This window comes from Schistocerca cancellata, chromosome 3 (assembly GCF_023864275.1).
Source record: "Schistocerca cancellata isolate TAMUIC-IGC-003103 chromosome 3, iqSchCanc2.1, whole genome shotgun sequence".
Taxonomy (NCBI): domain Eukaryota; kingdom Metazoa; phylum Arthropoda; class Insecta; order Orthoptera; family Acrididae; genus Schistocerca; species Schistocerca cancellata.
Genome location: NC_064628.1, coordinates 280737244 through 280757806, shown reverse-complemented (window position 1 = coordinate 280757806; position 20563 = coordinate 280737244). Strand labels below are relative to the sequence as shown.

The 20563-nt window shown below is 40.0% G+C and overlaps 1 protein-coding gene across 1 annotated transcript in view; it reads right to left on the bottom strand.

Annotated features, from left to right (window-relative positions):
* LOC126174945 (protein fuzzy) overlaps positions 1 to 20563 on the bottom strand; it is a 149170-nt gene that overhangs the window by 90810 nt on the left and 37797 nt on the right. Inside the window, exons 3-4 of the mRNA XM_049921402.1 lie at positions 17402 to 17549; positions 5266 to 5370 (exon numbers count right to left, since the gene is read on the bottom strand). Coding sequence (XP_049777359.1) covers positions 5266 to 5370; positions 17402 to 17549 — 253 coding nt within the window. The remainder of the gene's footprint in view (positions 1 to 5265; positions 5371 to 17401; positions 17550 to 20563) is intronic.

The window sequence follows — 20563 nt, the reverse complement described above, 5'->3', positions numbered from 1 at the left end:
AAGAAAATACAACAATATTTGAAAAAATGTACTGGGGCATGAAGCAGAGCTGTTGTCAACTGACTTAGTCCAGCTGAAGGAGGACCTACAGTTTAATGTAGAATCCAAATCATGGTACAATTTGGCTTTTTCTCACATGCACTAATCATTGCCAGAGGTGAAAGGAATGACGTGTGAAAGGAAAAAACATAAAATCAAACTGGGATTGGACTTCAGGTATTTAGATTTGTAGTCTGCCTCTCATTCAGTCACTGAGCCACATTTGTTACAAATCTAAATTTGAGCACAGAAGATGCTAACCTAGTTCTTGGTCACTTACAGACAGAATAAAAAATGGTAATTCATTAACAAAATGGGACCCATATTCAAACAGATTTTTCTGTTTGTTTTAATGTCTCCTATTTGCCTGCAATGTACGTTCTATTATGATTCTATCTGTATAGTACAAATACAGTGTTTACGAACAATTAACGCTGAATACATTTGCTACTATACTTCAAGTCATTAAAATTTTTCTTTCGTTATACATGCAGCTTCTTGGATTTTGCAAGCAGTTAATTTCCTTTCCTTAAGCAAACAATGGAGAAGCCAGTATGGAATGTAACAATATTACGAAAAAGATAGTTGCTACTCACTATATAGTGGAGATGCTGAGTTGCAGATAGGCACAACAAAAAGACTGTCAGAAAGTGAGCTTTTGATCAACAAGGCCTTCGTTGGAAATACACACACACAAATACAGAGTCTCAAGCTGCTGAAGCCAGACTGTGATCAGCAGCACATGATGGGAGAAGCAAATGGGTGATGGGGTTAAGGAGGAGGCTGGAGCAGGGAGGGGGAGGGATAATGGGGTAGGGGTGGGGGATGACAAGGCTCTGCTTGTGGGAGCAAAGGGAGCAAACAGGGATGAGGTGGAGAGAGGGTAGGGCAGCTAGGTGCAGTCGGTAGATTAGACAGAGGGCGGGGGATATCAGAAAATGAGAGAAGTAAAAATACTGTGGGTGCACTGGTGGAGTAGAGAGCTGTTTAGTGCTGGAATGGGAACAGGGAAGGGTAAGGACAATGATTAACAAAGGTCGAAGCCAGGACGGTGACTGGAATGTAGGATATACTGCAGGGACAGTTCCCACCTGCAAATTCAGAAAAGGTGGTGTTGGTGGCAAAGACCAAGATGTCACAGGCTGTGAAGCAGTCACTGAAATGAAGAACATCGTGTTGGACGGCATGCTCACCAACGTGGTGGTCCAGCTGTTTCTTGGCCACAGTTTGTCAGTGGCCCTTCATGTGCACAGACAGCTTACTGCTTGTAATGCCCATGTAGAATGCAGCACAGTGGTTGTAGCTTAGCTTGTAGATTACATGATTTGTTTCACTCTGCCTATGATGGGATAGGTGGTGCTTGTAACGGGACTGGAGTAGGTGGCTGTGGGAGGATGTGTGGGTCAGGTCTTGCATCTAGGTCTATTACAGGGATATGAGCCATGAGGCAAGGGGTTGGGAGCAGGGATTGTGTGTGGACAAAGATACTGTGTAGGTTCAGTTGGAAGTGGAATACCACTGTGGGTGGGGTGGGAAGGATAGTAGGTAGGACATTCCTCATTTCAGGGCATGACAAGAGGTAGTTGAAACTCTGGCAGAGAATGAGAATCAGTTGCTTTAGTCCTGGGTGGTACTGACACCAAGACCTCCAGATGTCAGACACTCAGATCAGAACTAAACTCTGTTTGTCATAGAGTTTTAACCAAAACTCTGATTTAGTTCATACTATGTGCTGTCATCCTGGAGAAAGGGTGTAAACATTTATTAAAAGCACCACCAGATTTATGGATCACAGGAAAAACATAACTGTGTGTAACAAATTTATATAGCTTCCATGGGAAGTTTATTGAGCACTGGACCTTTGTACAAAGGGTCCTGTGTTCAAACCCCAGTGACGACTTCTTCTTCTTCTTCTTCTTCTTTATTGCGTTATGCATGATAGCGTTATAGGTGACACCTTGTTTATGACATGTAAAAGGGATGCACAATACCAGTAGAATCGAAAAAAAAAAAACCCACCAAGATGGTCTTCACCTTAGACCGACTTTGCTTTGACGTGGAGTCTTCGACTGCGAAGACTGCACTTTGGTTTCAGGATCATGTACCACAATTTGCCACCTGAAATTACCATATTTAACAAATCTGGGTCATTTTTAGTCGGATTAATCAGTTCTTGGCACACTTCAAGTCAGTATTGTCTCTGATCACTTGAAAACACTTTTGGAATGAATTTTGCGGACACTCGATGCATGTTCAGTTTTCAGTTAAAACTGACTGAACTGCATAGAAACTCAAATTAAGTTCATCAGCCATCTCCCTAATTGTAAGTCTTCGATCAGAGTGCACTAAGTCGTGAACTTTCACAACATTTTCATTAGTTTTTGAGGTGGAAGGATGGCCAGACCGTAGTTAATCTACAAGTGATATGCGGCCGCTTTTAAATCTGATGAACCAGACAAAAACATTTGACTGGCTCATACAATTATCTCAAAAATCTGTTTTTAATAGTTTGTAAGTCTCAGAAGTTGATTTCCCAGGTTTAAAACAAAAATTCACACAAACTCATTGGTCTGTTTTTATGTCCATTTTCATGCAGGCAGAATCTGGCAACAAGCCCTAAGAGACCCACACTCAACCAGCTACGACAACAATCTGAACAAAGAAAACACAGTTTCCTGTCAGGGGGCATTCAAGGACAAGGCAATGACTCACTCATCACCCTCCGTGTACCTCCTGCCAAACCAGTAAGCAGCAGCGGATTCATTCTTAAAACTTTCCAATCACACCTCGTATCCTACCAGCTGACAAAGGTTCCACACTGTTGTTTTAAACTACAAGGATTACCTGGCAGAAGACTCCATCAGCTGTCAGATTCATCCACCTGCACACCCTGCCATGGTGACCGCATTCGAGAAATCCAGCAGAATCTCCAGTCTCTCTTCAAATCCTTAGGCCCATCCCAATAACCCTCCCCAGTCTCCCTCTCTCCTCAATCCTATCACTCCCTGCACTCCTACCTTCTACATGCTTCCTAAAGTCCATACACCCAAACTCCCAGGACACCTCACTGTGGCCTGTTACTGTAACCTTACTGAGAGAATCTCCACTCTCATAGATGAACATCTTCGGCCTACTACCCACGAACTACCCTCCTATATAAAAGTTACCAACCATTTCCTCCACTGATTCTCCACAGTTCCTATTCCATTACTAAATGGTGCCCTGCTTGTCACTACTGATGCCACCTCCCTTTTCACTAACATCTCCAATGTCCATGGCCTTACCGCTATTGAGCACTATCTTTCCCAAAGCCCGACAGATTCAAAACCTACAACCTTCTTACTAGGCACCATGACCAACTAAATCCTCACCCACAATTACTTCTTCTTTGAAGGCACTACATACAAACAAATCTGTGGTATGGCTAAGAGCACCTGCATGGCACCATCCTCTGCCAACCTATTCATGGAACATCTAGGGGAATCCTCCCTAAATACCCAGAATCCCAAACCTCTCATCTGATTCAGATTCACTAATGACATCTTTGCTATCTGGATAGAAGGTGAGGACACCCTACTCACATTCATCCACAACTTCAACAACTTCTCACACAGTCACTTCAGCTGGTGTTAGTCAACCCAACAAGCCACTTTCCTCAATGATGACTTCCACCTCAAAGATGGCTACATCAGTATCTCTGTCCATATCAAACCTACCAACCACCAGCAATACCTCAACGTCGACAACTGCCATCCATTCCATATCAAGAAGTCCCTTTTGTACAGTCTAGCTACCCCTGAGGGTCCACCACCTTCAAAAATCCCACCATCCGGCTGCAGGGGAGCATTCCCCTCATGACTCAGTACTACCCAGGACTGGAGCAACTGACTCGCATTCTCTGTCTGGGTTTTGACTGTCTCTCATCGTACCGTGATATGAGATATGTCCAACACACTATCCTTCCCACCCCTCCCACAGTGGTATTTAACCGCCTACCGAATGTACACAATATCCTAGTTCATCACCACACAACCTTGTTCCCAGTCCTCTGTCTCATGGCTCATATCCCTGTAATAGTCCCAGATGCAAGACCTGTCTCATACATCCTCCCACCATCACCTACTCCAGTTTGGCCACAAGCATCACCTATCCCATCAAAAGCAGAGCTACTGGTAAAACAAGTCATGTGATCTACAAGCTAAGCTGCAACCACTGTGCTGCATAACAACCAGTAAGCTGTCTGTCCATGAATGGTCACCTACAAACTGTGGCCAAGAAACAGCTGGATCAGCATGTTGGTGAGCATGCCGCCCAACACGGCGTTCTTCATTTCAATGACTGCTTCACAGCCTGTGCCATCTTGGTCTTTACCACCAACACCACCTTTTCCGAATTTGCAGGTGGGAACTGTCCCTGCAATATATCCTACATTCCAGTCACCCTCCTGGCCACAACCTTTGTTAATCATTGTCCTTACCCATCTAGCCCCTTCCCTGTTCCCATTCCAGCACTAAATAGCTCTCTATTCCACCAATGCATCCACAGTATTTTTACTTCTCTCGTTTTCTGATATCTCCTGCCCTCCTGTATAACCTCCCAACTGTACCTAGCTGCCCCACCCTGTCTCCACCTTATCCCTGTATGCTCCCATAAGCAGCATCTTGTCATCCCCCACCCCTACCCCATTATCCCTCCCCCTCCCTGCTCCAGCCTCCTCTTTAATCCCATCACCTGTTTGCTTCTCCCATCATGTGCTGCTGCTCACAGTCTGGCCTCAGCAACCTGAGACTCTGGTCATGTGTGTGTGTGTGTGTGTGTGTGTGTGTGTGTGTGTGTGTTTCCAACAAAGACCTTGTTGATCGAAAGCTCACTTTCTGACAGTCTTTTTGTTGTGCCTACCTGCAACTCAGCATCTCCACTATATGGTGAGTAGCTCCTATCCTTTTCATAATATTGTTACTGATCTAGTACAATGTCAGCTCTCTGCTCATAATTTAAATAACTCTAAGAATTTTAAAATTTTATACATATATGTTAACTAAATAACAGTTAACATTTTTACTGGTTCAACAAAGTGAAATTAGTTACTTTAATGTTTAATTCACTATCTAAGTAAAATCAAATTTGCCCAAATAGACAAGCATGTATGAACATCAGCTTCTGATTTGTAAATATTAACCTTTAATAGTTAATTACTGATTAATGGTAACAACCACTTAAGTTTACCTGGAGTAGTTGATTCTCTGGACAAAGAATAACCTCATGGAGGCCTAATAAATCAGTCCCACCCTCCAATCCATTCAGTAATTTGTCCAGAATGGGGTAGCATACCTGAAGCCATAAGAAATACATACCTTTAAAAAATTTACAAAAAATTAGAAAAAATAACCTAAAAGTTCAGAATATAATAAAAAAGTGTGACTCATTATTGATACAAGCTGCAACCATGACAAAGACATATGGACCACATGAGGTGGATATTTACAACAATTACCATACAATTTCACTGTGATGGAGCCACAAAATGCTGTGTATTTATCATCTGGTACTGGAAAACTTTTAAAGAAACTCAGCAGTTCTTTTGCTTCTGCAAATTATGGTACTGGATGACATGAAGGATCTCACTGGTTTTCGTTGTCAAAAAATCATAACATTACTTCATCAACTTTAGAAAGTTGGCAACTGTGAGAACAAAAAAATCTTGACAGCAAGGCAGTGGGAATCCAACGTTCAGTAACTTCCTACAGTTCTGCTCAATACATTTCTCACTAGATGACAAGCAGAATTTTACCTTAGGATCTAAATCCCTGTTCCCACTAAAAACGCTGACAGCTCATTACATGGATTGCACAGAGGAGGAAAACAAAATTTTTCATCAGGTACCTCTGTATGATGCACATTTTCCACACAAGAACAATTCAAACACTAGCCATAAAAAAGGTTTACTTTTTGTATAAGCATTAACTTCAAACATATGATGGAACTGAGCAATATGGATAAATTTTGAGTAACTGGCTAACTTTTACCAGAAATCAGTTTTTACAGTTACTGCATTCAGTGACATTTCTTCAGTATCAGAATTATCTCTTCCCAACTTTTTTGTTCCATTCACAGGAGCTTTAAAAAATAACAACAATAAAAAGAAATCTCCTCCCTATTTTCTTTTTCCATACACAGTAACTTAAAAAAGGGTCATAATAGTCTCCAAATGATACATACAGAAATGGAAGCAGTTCTTAACATCCAGTGCAAGGATAAATTCTTTAAATTCTAGGAGCAGCCCTTCATACACTGTATACATTTTGGTCAAATACCTACCAAAATTTTCTGTACCATTTTAAATATAACATTTTTATAACACACTTTGATACACACACAAAAATACTCTCTCTCTCTCTCTCTCTCTCTCTCTCTCTCTCTCTCTCTCACACACACACACACACACACACACGCACACACACAACCTGAAATCGAGAATCTCGGCAATTTTAGTCTATTATTGATGTCAATACTGGCAAGAGATCAGTCCTGGGAATTCCATATCCGATCAAAATCTCTACAGTTGTTCCTGAGACTGATCCAGACAGATGAAATGAAGCAACCAGGTAACTTCAGTTTATGTATGTAGAAAGAGAAGATTCAATAAAATATTTTTATTTACTTACTAGAATATGACTACAATTTACATTTTATGTTTGCATGCAGTAATATTTTTCTATCACACTTTTGACAGATGACAAATGCTATGTAAGTTCTAATAGCAAAAAATATACTTTTTATGTAATACAATTACAGGATAACAGATTTTGATTTTTTTCCTTTACTTATACAGTGAAACCTTGCTTCTTGACAAATTTTGTTGTTCTACATCAATAAGACATTCCCTATAAACGAGACTGAGAGTATCAAAATACATAAGTGGTGATATCTTTTGACTGCATTGACTTAGAAGCTTAAATGTTCCACACTGCCAAGGACCTGTTGTCCTTCACATATGACAAATTTGATCTTGATGCACCCACCCTTTCCTGGGAAAAAGGCTTCTTGTCAGTCAGAGAGAAGAGAGACAGATGGATGGACAATATAGTGATCCTATAAGGGTTCAGATTTTATCCTGAAAAATGAAAAAAAGGAAGACATTTAAAAGAGAAAATCAAATTAGAAACCAAATTAACTGATTTTTATCCAACATCTAAGAAACTTTGAAGGATCTGGTAGAACTGAACCGGATCAAAATCTTCCACAAACATAAAATAGGATGATGTAGACTAAGACTCAAAAGTGTTTTCTGTTTGGTTAGTAATGATACATCCACATACACACATTCCAAAAAAATGTCAGTAGAAAAAAGGAGGAAGTAAGAAAGTGATATAGAACATAAATGGCATGGATCAAGGTACTATTAAAAACAAGTTAAGGGTGAATACCAATTACATGTTCGTGAGTGAATTCTTGGTTCCTACATTTGGGTGTACTGATGTTGAAAAGAAGGACCTCGATGACATGACTGATGAACAGTAACTCAGGTTCATATGGCTCCACCCATGTGAGTAGTCACACTTTAAAGCCTGTCCTATACTCACTGTTAGTGCAATATACTCAAAACTCAGCACTAGCACAACTGAGGCAGTCCAGTCTGAGGAATCAAAAACATAGTTTATTAACAGATGGTCAACATTATAACACTGGTGGGAATCCGAAACATTACCACTCACAGGGCTTAAAAATCAGTGATATGCATATTTTTCCCTTGATGAATTGCATCTCAGAGCATGATACACATCTAGGTAATCTTCTAATTCATTGCAACATGTTACCACAAATGTCAGTGTGTTTACCTAGCATGAAAGCAAAAGCTAAATAGATAAGCAAGGAGACACAAGCCAGCATACAGTAATCACGTGAGGTGCCCTACACACTCAAGTCGTGCCAGTGTGTATAGAGTGTTGCAAAGCACATAGAATAGATTCGTGATAAAGCATGTTATGGCTATACCAGTGTCCTGATTTAAATGAGTAGTTACAATTTGTTAGTATACTGTAATTAATTTTACATTCATTGTTACTAATTCTTGTAATGGGAGTGGTAGACAGTATTATGTATAACTGGAATAGGGGCATTATAATGTAAAGGGATACACTTTGTAATGATTAACCATGTATTTGGAGAGCAAAATAACTGATGATGGTCGAAGTAGAGAGGATATAAAATGTAGACTGGCAATGGCAAGGAAAGCGTTTCTGAAGAAGAGAAATTTGTTAACATCGAGTATAGATTTAAGTGTCAGGAAGTCATTTCTGAAAGTATTTGTATGGAGTGTAGCCATGTATGGAAGTGAAACATGGACGGTAAATAGTTTGGACAAGAAGAGAATAGAAGCTTTTGAAATGTGGTGCTACAGAAGAATGCTGAAGATTAGAAGGGTAGATCACATAACTAATGAGGAAGTATTGAATAGGATTGGGGAGAAGAGAAGTTTGTGGCACAACTTGACCAGAAGAAGGGATCGGTTTGTAGGACATGTTCTGAGGCATCAAGGGATCACCAATTTAGTATTGGAAGGCAGCGTGGAGGGTAAAAATCGTAGGGGGAGACCAAGAGATGAATACACTAAGCAGATTCAGAAGGATGTAGGTTGCAGTAGGTACTGGGAGATGAAGAAGCTTGCACAGGATAGAGTAGCATGGAGAGCTGCATCAAACCAGTCTCAGGACTGAAGACCACAACAACAACAACAACAACAACAACCATGTACTTCTAGCCTTGCAGAAGGGGGAGGGGCAGTGATATGGATTACTTTCTCCCAGGTGGCACTATGACAGAGAACACTTATACTGAATCTGACAGAGTGCTCTTTGTGCTGGCTGAGAAAACCATTTGATGTGTTGCGGACTCAGAACACAACCGACTTAAGTAATACTCTAAAACCAGACCACCTCCTTTTGCTGGTTGAATTGATAGCCACGCAGAAAGGTCGTATTATTGCTGAGCAAATGTTCCAGCATATTCGGCAGTACAAAACTGAGCAGTGATACAGGATTATGACAATTAGTATCTCACTTTCTGGTACTACTATGGTTATGATCCTGCTTTGTGTAATTTGTGTCTACTTCAAGTGGAAAAAGTGGTATCGAGTTGCCAGTGCACAGTTGTCAACAGACGGGGCTAACAATATTTTATAATGTTTAGATTAAGAAACAGCTAATGAACCATGTGGATCATGCTAAGAATTAGAGAATGGGGCACTGGAAAACATTGTATTTTTATTTGTTACAATATGAGTATTTGTTGTCCAGAGATGTAAACAGTTCACAATCTGGTGACCAGATTTCTTCAAGGGCAGTGGAGTGTTGTATAATGACTCCATTGGCTAAATGATCTGCTCCTGTGAAGCTCAGCAAAACAATGTCACACAGAGGGAAGCAAGTGTCAGCGTGAAGTCTAGATACCATTTCACAAGAAAGCATATTCAGAATGAAACAGTGCTTATTCAGCAAGCTGATGAAGTGAAAGAAGCTAGCCAGCACATCTGAAGGATGAAGTTGGGCAATATTACACCTCCAGCCAGGCTCCTGCAGGAACTGACTAAACAAGAAAATCAGAACAAATAAAGTCATCACCAATATAGACAAGCAGCATCCAGGGTAGGGCTGCTGCTGACAGAGAAGTCCAGGCCAGCAGGCACTCATAAATAGTATTCCCCCACCCAAATCAGACCCTCACTCTCAGATGTTCTCAGATGCTCAACTAAACTCTCTGTATGGGGGTGTGTACATGATGCCGAACACAACCATCTTCATCAGTTCTTAACATCGAGTTGAAGACCACTGCATTCCAGATGAAGTATCCAGTCACTTTCCAAGGACTTCAACTAAACCAGCTGCAGGCATCTGTCTGAACAGGGGACCGTATGCAGACAACTTGGCACCTTTGTACTGCTGGGTCACCTGCTGTGCGACTATCTTCAGCCAGTGACTACCTCCCTATTATGTCAAATGTTCAAGCCTGGGCTAGGGGCTGCCTAGTCTCTCTCTGTTGCTGTTCAATGATTTATTTGGGCCCTCACTGGTGCTGATCATCACCCAGTGTGGGCATACATTTCGACTCTGGTCATACTGGGCACTACAGTTTAAACACCATCCTTCCCAGCGTGGTACACAGCAACCATAAGATAGCCAGGCTGCCAGGAATTGCACTTGACACACATTGGTGGCAGCTTCACTGACACCAATGCCTGTTTCCATTAACACTTGCTGTTTCCCAGACCAGCAGTTGCTGAAATCAGCATGCAGTGCATCTGCAGTCAACTATGTTACTGAGGGGCAACAGCTTTCCACCTGTTGGAATCCTAGCTCTATATCAAAATAAATGAAGGATTACTGTAAACAGGGATATTCCACTAATGGTTCACCATGTGATTCCAGTGATTCCAGCAGCCCATGTCCAGTGAGGAATGGCACATTTCTCTAACCTACAAACTGCCAATTCAATTCAGCCCTACTGCATATGCTGTTCTCAGATACAGGATGATTTAGTTGCTGTTCGAAGACTGCAGGAAATCATCATGTCTAGCCTCATGGAGTTGAAAGCTGCTGCGATGGGGAGGGCTACTGAGAGTCATGTACCAGGGATGTCAAACATACCTCAAGTACTATCGTCTCCTGTGGATACTGTCTCTGCTACAGGAAGTACAGAATCTCTCTACTCTTCCACTTGATTGTGTCATGACAGTGGTAGGTTCAGGTATCCTGTACAGTGGAGAGAGGGACCAGGGAGGGTTCAGGATGTTACACCCATCCCTCTAACCAACAAGTTTAAGTGTTGTGTTCCATAGAAACTAACCCAGTGAGACTCACTTCAACTACTGAGAAAGTGCTGTGTCTCATGTCAAGGGATGGCAAATGCAAAAGAGTAGGGGTCTATTAATTGTCAGCAGTTCAAACACGTGGCTAATGATGGTATCCTTTGGGAAATGGCAAGGTGGTTTGAGAAGGGACCCCATGTACACTCAGTGTATGCCCCTGGGAACATTGTTGAATATGATGCAGAGGCTATTCTGGCAGCCATTGTTGGAACAGGGCACACATTGGGATTGATGGTGTCTGTTGTCTAGGCTCCTAGGTGATACTTTGATCATTCCAGTGACGTAGAGAAGGTTGAGAATGACAGCCTTGCCCATGGAGTTTCAATGAAGCTCGCAGTCTCCAGCACTGTCCCCAAAACAAGTCACGGTCCCCTGGTTCTGAGTCGAGTAGTCGAGTGGACAGGGCACCCCTAAATAAGTCAGGTGTGCACTACACATCATCAGAAATTGCTATCCAGGTAGCTGAAAGAGTGAGGGACTTACACAGGTGATTTTTGGATTAGGCGACACACTGTTCAGTCCAGATAATGATAGCTGTAGGAGATACAGAAGTCACCAAGTAACATTCGAAGAAATGCCCCCCCCCCCCCCCCACACACACACAAGAAAGAGTATTAAAATCCTTGTGGTTAATTGAAAAAGCATTTGCAACAAAGTGTCAAGTTTGAAACACTCCTAAAAAGCAGTGAAGTTCACACAATACTAGGTACAGAAGCCTGGTTATAACCTGACACTGACAGCAGTGAGATCTTGGGATAAAATTTAAGTGTATAATGAAAGGAAATACTAATGCCAAATGGATGCAATGTATTTGTCACATGAGACTCAAAACTGCAGATACATTCAAGACTGTTTGGGCAAAACTCAGTATTTAGGGTGATCATAAAATTATAATTGGATTCTTCTATCGACAATCAGACTCATCTACTGATGTCATTGTAAACTTGAGACAAAATCTCAGTTCATTAATGTGTAAGTTCCCCAGTCCCACTGTAATTCACCAACAATCAACTGGGATAATTACAGTTTTGTTAGTGGTGGGTGTGACAAAGACATCTTGTGAAACATTGTTGGATACCTTCTCTGAAAACTACCAAGAACAGATAGTTCAGAATCCCACTCATGGAGGAAATATATTGGAACTAATGGAAACACACAAGACCTGACATATTTGAGACTGTCCACAATGAAACTGGCATCAGTGACCATGAGGCAGTTGTAGATACAATGACTACCAAAGTAAGAAGTGCAACTAAAACAAACAGATTTATATTTTCAGCAGACTAGATAAAGACACAATAGTGTCATTTCTCAACAAGGAACTTCAAACATTTAGCCCTGGACAGAAGCTTGTAAAGGAACTATGGTCCAAGTTTAAAATAATAGTTGCCCAGGCACTGGATGGATATGTTCCTACTACAACTGTTCATGGTGGGAGGATCCTTCTATGGCATATAGTCACAGTGAAGAAACTTCTAAAAAAACAGAGACTACTGTGAACTAAAGCAAAGCATAGGACTATAGATAGAGAGATGCTGAGTAAAACCCATTTGGCTGTTAAGAGGACAGTATGTGAAGCCATAGCAGAATATTATCGAAATATTTTCCAAAAAACTTGAAGAAATTCTGTAGATGTGTTAAAGCTGTTAGTGCACCAAAGTTGTCCAGACACCCACAAACGAGATAGAAAACTGAAACTGAGTGTAGCAAAGTAAAAGCAGAAATGATTAACTCATTTTTCAATTGTTCTTTTACACTGAAAGATCCATGGGTAATCCCCTAATTTGATTCTTGTGCCATTGCAAAGCTGAGCGAAATAGATATTAGTGTCAGGGGTATTGCGATGCAGCTGAAATTGTTAAAACTTGACAAAGCTCCATGGCTTCATGAAATCCCTATCTATACCAAATTTGCAGCTGAGTTAGTCTGTGTTTTAACCATAATACATCAATGATCTCTTGAACAAAGTAACTGCACACAGCAATTGAAAGAAAGCACAAATCACATCCATTTAGGAGAAGCGCAGCAGAAGTGATCACAAAACTACCATGCACTATCATTGACATCCATCTCTTGTAAAATCTTAGAACATATTCTGAGTTCAAACATAATGAGGTGTCTAGTTCCATACATGAATGGAATGGGACAAAGATATATCTGGTGTGATGGAAACTGCCCTCTGCTATGCACTTCACAGTTGTCTGCAGAGAATGGATGTAGGTGTAGGTGTAGATGTAAATGTAGATATAGACATATACATTTATTATCAAAAGTACCATCGTATGTGGTACACATTCATTCACAGACGTACTCTGCAAGCCACTACATGGTGCACGGTAGAGGGTACCTTGTACACTAACATTCATTCCCTTTCTTGTTCCACTCGCAAACAGAGTGATGAAGAAACAACTCTCTATATGTGTCTATTATGAGCCCTAATTTCTCTTATATTACCTTTTTGATCTTTACGCAAAATGTACATTGGCAGCAGTAGAATCATTCCGCAGTCAGCTTCAAATACCAGTTCTCAATAGTGTTCCACAAAAAAAAAAACACCTTCCCTCCAGGGATTCCGATTTGATTTCCCAAAGTATCTCCGTAAAACTTGTGCATTGCTAGAACCTACTTCGCAGCCTCACTTTGTATAACCTACCAGTAACAAATCTAGCAGCCTGACTCTAGACTGCTTCAATGTCTTCCTTCAATTAACCTGGTATGGATACCAAACATTTGTGCAATCCTCAAGAATGGATCGTGCTATTATTCTACTTGTGATCTTCTTTACAGATTAACCACACTCAGCACACTTCTAATTCTGTATTAAAACATTACGGGATGCTTTTCCATTCATCTGCATTAACTTACATTTTTCTACATTTATAGCTAGTTGCCATTCATTCACCAAATAGAAATTTTGTCCAAGTCATCTCTTATCTTCCTACAAGTCACTAAACAATGACACTTCTCGAACACCATAACATCATCAGCAAATAGTTGCAGATTGCTGCTCATCCTGCCATCAGATCATTTTTGGAGATAGAGAATAATAGTGATCTTATTACAACTTCCCTGCGGAACTCCTGGAAACACCCTTGTCTCTGACTGATTAGAGACTAAACTGAGTATCTTTTGGTGTGCAGGACATAGCATGTTGTCTTGGATTGATAGTCATTGACAAATGTAGAAGTAGCTTCAGATGTGCCCCAGGAATGTGCATTGGGACTCTCAGTTCATGCTGAGTGTTTATTAATGACCTTTCAGACAATATTAACAGGAACCTTAGATGCAGAGAATGTAATTATCTATAATGATATATCATTTGATAAAAGCTGCACAAATATTCATTCTGATCTTGATAAGTTTTCAAAGTAGTACAAAGATTAGCAACTTGGATGAAATGATCCAAATTTAAAATTGTTCAGAAAATAGTACAATGTATTATCTTCTGGTTACAATACCAATAAGTCACAGTTGGAATTGGTTAACTCAGACAATGTCTGAGTTTACAAATTGTTGAGAAATGGAATGGAGTGATAACACAATGTCAGTGGCATGTAAGGCAGGCGACTGCAGTTCACTGATACAGTCCTAGGGAAATGCAATCTACCTACAAAGGAGATTGCATACAAATCACTTTTGGTACACATCTAGAATACTGCTCAAGTGTGTGGGATCCATACCAAACAGGATTAATAGTGGATATTGAGTGGATACAAAGACCGATAGCACAATTGGCCACTGGTCTGTCAGCTCCATGGAAGAGTGTCATAAGATGATGAAAGAACTGAACTGGCAGATGCTTGAATACAGACCCAGCTATGCAGTGAAAGCCTACTTAGAAAATTCCTAGGACCAACTTCAAGAGATGACTGTAGGAATATAATACAACCCCCCATGCATCAATCCCAATGGATTGCAAAGACAAGGTGAGACTAATCACAGTATGCACAGAGGTGTTTACGCAATCATTTTTCCTGGGCTCCAGACTTGAATCGAATGGGGCAAAGCTCTAATAACTGTAAAATGGGATGTACCCCCTGTCACGCACTTCACAGTGGTTTGAGAGTAGGGATATAGCTGTAAAAGTAATCATAATTTACACTTGATGGTCTGTCATGACAGTAAATTGCATGGTTACCCAACAACTGAAATTTTCATACAGAGTCTTTGAAACTGCAGCAGCTTTACTGGAATGTCAGGCAAAAAAATTTCTGCAACGGAGCAGGTCATTAAAATTACTTATTATTATTAATAGTAGTAGTAGCAGTGGTGGTGGTGGTGGTGGTGGTGGTGGTGGTGGTAGTAGTATTTTGTGAATCGAGTACAATAATAAAATTGTAATACACTATGCCTACAAAGTATCACTTTTTTGAAACCCTGTAATTGTCTCCCACTGTGATGCATAAGTTTGACATTTGGCTTAAAGATGCCTACAGCCTTTCTCTGTAACGGTGCAAAGGCATGGAGCCCTGTGGCATAACCCTCAGGCTTGTTAACACATCAAACAGCAAGGTGGTGACACATGCAGGAAACAGGCCACAGAACATAAGTGCATGTGAGATGTAAGGTGAGTTAATGATGTCACATTGGCATCAAATTTCACCACAATTCTACCCAATGACATCGTAGATGTGTCATACAACATACAGGTTGTCACACTCTCACCCATATCTCACATCTTCTTATGATAACTCTGTGATGGAGGTCATAATCATGACACCCAGCATCAAAATCAAGCGGTTTCCTTATGGGTGATCCAGGAAAAACATTCCTGGCACACCGCCACTCAGAACCAACACAAAAAGCCCTCATGAGGTGGCATATAGAGCGTCAATGAAAACACCTCTTCCCTTGGGGCATTGATTTCCACACATTTTGCTGTCAAAAACGACAGCTCGCAGAGTGATAAGCAACAGGACAATGTTCGGCCACATTCGGTACTGCTGACACCCGCTGGATGATTAAACCTTACTCTAAGGACATTGTGGAGCTCCAACAACACTGAACATGACCTGACCCCTTTGGGGTGCAGTGCAACCACAATTTTTGCTTTTTTATACAGAGTGGAACAACCAGGTACCATTCAAAATCATTCAATGAAATTTGAATGTGATCCCAAGCAACAAAGTGTGATCACAGAGGGGTTCAACACAGAGATGCTTTCATAAAACAAAACCACTGCAGCATTATGTACTTTTGATATAAATTTATTGAATTTTAAGCCTACTTTTGCTTGTCACTTACAACTATAATCTGTTTTAGGCATTATGAGTCCATGGAAGTTTAGTGATGTGAAACTGTGGCAAGGAAAAATGTGTAACAGCTTTAAAATATCTGTCATGAAATGATGGATGGTAGAAAACTGTATGTCCCAGCAGTTATAAAGTGAAACCACCTCTTTAAAACAACTGATTGTTTACTTTTTGCCAATTTCTCCTTATATTTGTTGCTTACTACGATAATAAGGATTATTTTTGTGAAAAAAATTTAAAATTATATTCAAAAGTGAAACCACCACCTTAAAATAGTTGATTGTTTAGTTTTTGACAATTTCTTCTTGTATTCATTGCTTCCTATAATGATAAAGGTCAATTTTGTGAAAAATTTTAAATTTTTTATGCTGTTGTGTTGTGTTAGGTTAATTCAAGCAATATATTATGTATGGATAAGACAATGATTTTTTTAAAAAAAATAAGTTTATGATATTTTATCTTATTTGACCCTGGGCAGATCTATTCCTCTACAAACAGTACTTATTTACATTACTCTGATAAATGACAGGCATAAATAGTTATTATAATAGCATTTTCTTTGCACTGTGGGAGTGGAATCCCACTGTTTCTCTTGTTTGTGTGTGAATGAATTAATCACTTAATTCACACTTTTAATGCGGTTTTTTCCTAGTTATTAATTTAAAAGTAATTACTAATATCATTAAAAGGTCTACAAAAATAGTTCATTATAAACATAGAGGAATATATAAAGTCCAGTTCATAGGTCTGTCACTTAACCAACGGCTACAGAAGTAAGAGTAGGAAGAAGAGTAGGAGGAGGATGACAAAGCGATTGTGCTTAACCAATGGATGCTGGCATGACAGTGGGTTTAGTCCAGGCCAAATATTTGCTACACTATTCTAGCATGGACGAAAAATCTGTAACTTGAACTGTGCTTCACACTTTAAATCAAATTTTCTTGGCATTAAAGGATACTGTTAAAGATTCTTTTAGCTTCAAATAATGAAAATTAACAACTGTAAAGAATGTACAGAAATTAGGGTGGCATCCATTCACATATTAAAAGTAGCGCATAGGATAAGCTTATTGCAAAAGTTAGGTGGGTAGCAAAACTTCTCTGTGCAGAGAGGGGGGAGAGGCAAGCTTCTTGATATGATGTTCTTTACCTAGGGACACAATGGGAGGTATTTAGAACTCTACCTCTGTGAAAGGCTGTGAAGTAAGACTACTTCTCAATAAAAATGTGATAAGCATCATGCATACCCTCAGGTCCTTCTTCAGTCTTTCAATATTACGTAGTGACTTTATCTCCTCTGCGCCAACTGTAAAAATCATTGTACTGTGCACCAGGGAAAGCAATTTCTGTAAGAGATCTTCACTTGCACCATGTGCTGCTGCTATGAGGATGACACTGAAATAAAAATGCAGATACTCTTTCATTTTTCAGTGAGATAATGAAGTACTTAGATCAATATTTCTAAAATCTTATTTCATATTCATCAAAAATAGTATCATAAAGTAAATTACATTAATACACCATTTTAAAAAATCATTTAATAAAATCACTTAACAGATGAAAGTCACTGAATATCTCAGGGTATCTGTCAGATTATACCGTTAATCCTGTGCACAGACCACCCCCTCTTCTATCAACAATGTACTGTGGCTGTGGGGCTCTGGAGGAATGGGGGAATGCATCCAAATGGAGAAATGGACAGGTTGTCCCAGATTTTTAAGAAGGTAAAAGAGGGCAATGTACAGAACTATTGAGCACTTATTCAAGTTTACTGTAGAATTATGGAACATGAAACTGGGGCTTTAACGCTGTTCATGAATTACATTTTGAAGACAAGAACCAACACAGATTCTATAACCATCACTCTTGTGTAACTCAAGCTCACAGTCTTTGTTCATGTGACCACTAAGCCTCCAATACTTCATGCCATGTCATTCATTTTCCAGACAGCATTAAATAAGGTTCCACACCTTTGGCTGGTAAAGAAAATGCTTGCTTCTACGTCTACATCGATACTCCGCAAGCCACCATACAGTGTGTGGCACACAGTACCCTGTACCACTACTTGTCATTTCCTTTCCTGTTCCACTCGCAAATAGTGCAATGGAAAAACACCTGTCTATATGCATCCATATGAGCCCTAATTTCTCAAATTTTGTCTTCACAATGAATGTTGGTGGCAATAGAATTGTTTGGCAATCAGCTTCAAATGCCAGTTCTCTAAATTTTCTTAATAGTGTTTATTGAAAAGAACATAGTCTTCCCTCCAGGGATTCCCATTTGAGTTCCAAAAGCATCTCCATAACACTTACATTTTGCTCCAACCTACTGCTAACGAATCTAGCAGCCCATCCATGAACAGCTTCAATGTCTTCCTTCAATCTAAACTGGTAAGGATCCCAAACACTTGTGCAGTACTCAAGAATAGGTCACACTAGTGTCCTACATGTGGTTTCCCATACAGGCGAACCACTCTTTCCTAAAATTCTCTCAAAAAACTAAAGTTGACCATTCGCCTCCGCTACCACAGTTTTCACATGCTTGTTCCCATTTCATATTGGTCTGCAATGTTACACCCAAATATTTAAACAACTTGACTGTGTCAAGCAAGACACTAGTAACCGACATTACAGGTTTGTTCTTTCTACTCATCCACATTAACTTACAGTTTCCTACATTTAAAGCTAGCTGCCACCAATCACACCAACTAGAAATTTTGTTTAAGTCATCTTGCATCTTTCTACAGTCACTCAACTTCAATATCTCACCATACACCACAGCAACATCAGCAAACAACCACAGATTGCTGCCCACTCTGTCCACCAAATCATTTCATCAGCGGTCCTATCACACTTCCCTGGGGCACTTCTGGCGATACTCTTATCTCTGATGAACACTTGCCATTGAGGACAACATACTGGGTTCTATTACTTAAGAAGTCTTTGAGCCACTCACATATCTGTGAACTTATTCCACATGCTTGTATCTTTGTTAACAGCCTGCAATGGAGCACCATGTCAAATGCTTTCTGAACATCTAGAAATACGGAATCTGCCGGTTCCCCTTCACCCATAGTTCTAAGAATATCATGTGACAAAAGGGCAAGTTGAGCTTCGCACCAGTGATGCTTTCTGAAACCATGCTGATTTGTGGACATAAGCTTCTCAGCCTCAAGAAAGTTTATTACATTTGAACCGAGAATACGATCAAGGATTCTGCAGCAAGTCAAAGTTTGGGACACTGGTCTGCAATTTTGCAGATCTGTTCTCTTACCCTTATTATATACTGTAGTCACCTGTACTTTTTTCCAGTTGCTTGAGACTCTGTGCCAGGTGAGAGATTCACAATAAATGCAAGCTACCTAAGGGCCAATGCCACAGAGTACCCTTAGTAAAATTGAACTGGGATTCCATACGGACTTCGAGATTTATTTGCTTTCAAGCTGTTTCTGTACACCATAGCTGCTTATTACTATGTCATCAATATGAGAGTCTGTCCAATGGTCCAATAATGATATGTTTGTACGATTCTCCTGTGTGAATGATTTCTTGAACATGAAATTTAAAACTTCAGCTTCCGTTTTGCTTATGTTTGTACGATTCTCCTTTGTGAATGATTTCTTGAATGGGAAATTTAAAATTTCAGGTTCCATTTTGCTATCTTCAACTGCCAGTCCAGACTGTTCAATAAGGGACTTACCTGATGCCTTAGACCCACTTAGTGTTTTTTATGTAGGACCAGAATTTTCTTGGGTTCTCTGTCAGATCTTTTGCTAAGGTGTGATGGTGGTCGTCGTCGTATGGTTCACACATAGGTCTTTTCACAGATACACGAATCTCTAAGAACCTTTGCTTGTCATCATTTGTGCATTCATTTTCAAACACCCCCTGCTTCCTCAGCATCTTCCAATTTTCATTATTAAACCATGGTGGGTATTTTACATCCTTTGTCCACTTACAAGACACATAAATCTCCAGACTACGATTTACAATTTGCTTAAACTTTGCCCATAATTCCTCTATATCCATCTTATTGGAACCTAGTGATGTCAATGCACTGTCTTAGTGAGATGCTAACAACTGCTTATCTGCTCTATCTAGCAGAAACACTCTCCTAGCCTTTTTGCCTGATTTTTTTTTTAACTTTCATAATCATAGTTGCTATAACAACATCATGATTGCTAATCCCTGTTTCTACACTGACATTGTCAATAAGGTCCAGCCTATTTGTAGCTACAAGATCTAAGATATTTCTATTGTGTGCGGGTTTACGAGATAGCTGCTCAAGACAGTTTTCAAAAATTGTGTTCAAAAGTAATGCACATCATTGTCTGTCGGTTCTCGCCCGCAATGAATCCACAGACATCCCAGTTTATACTCGGTAGGTTAAAGTCCCCTCCAACTAGTGTT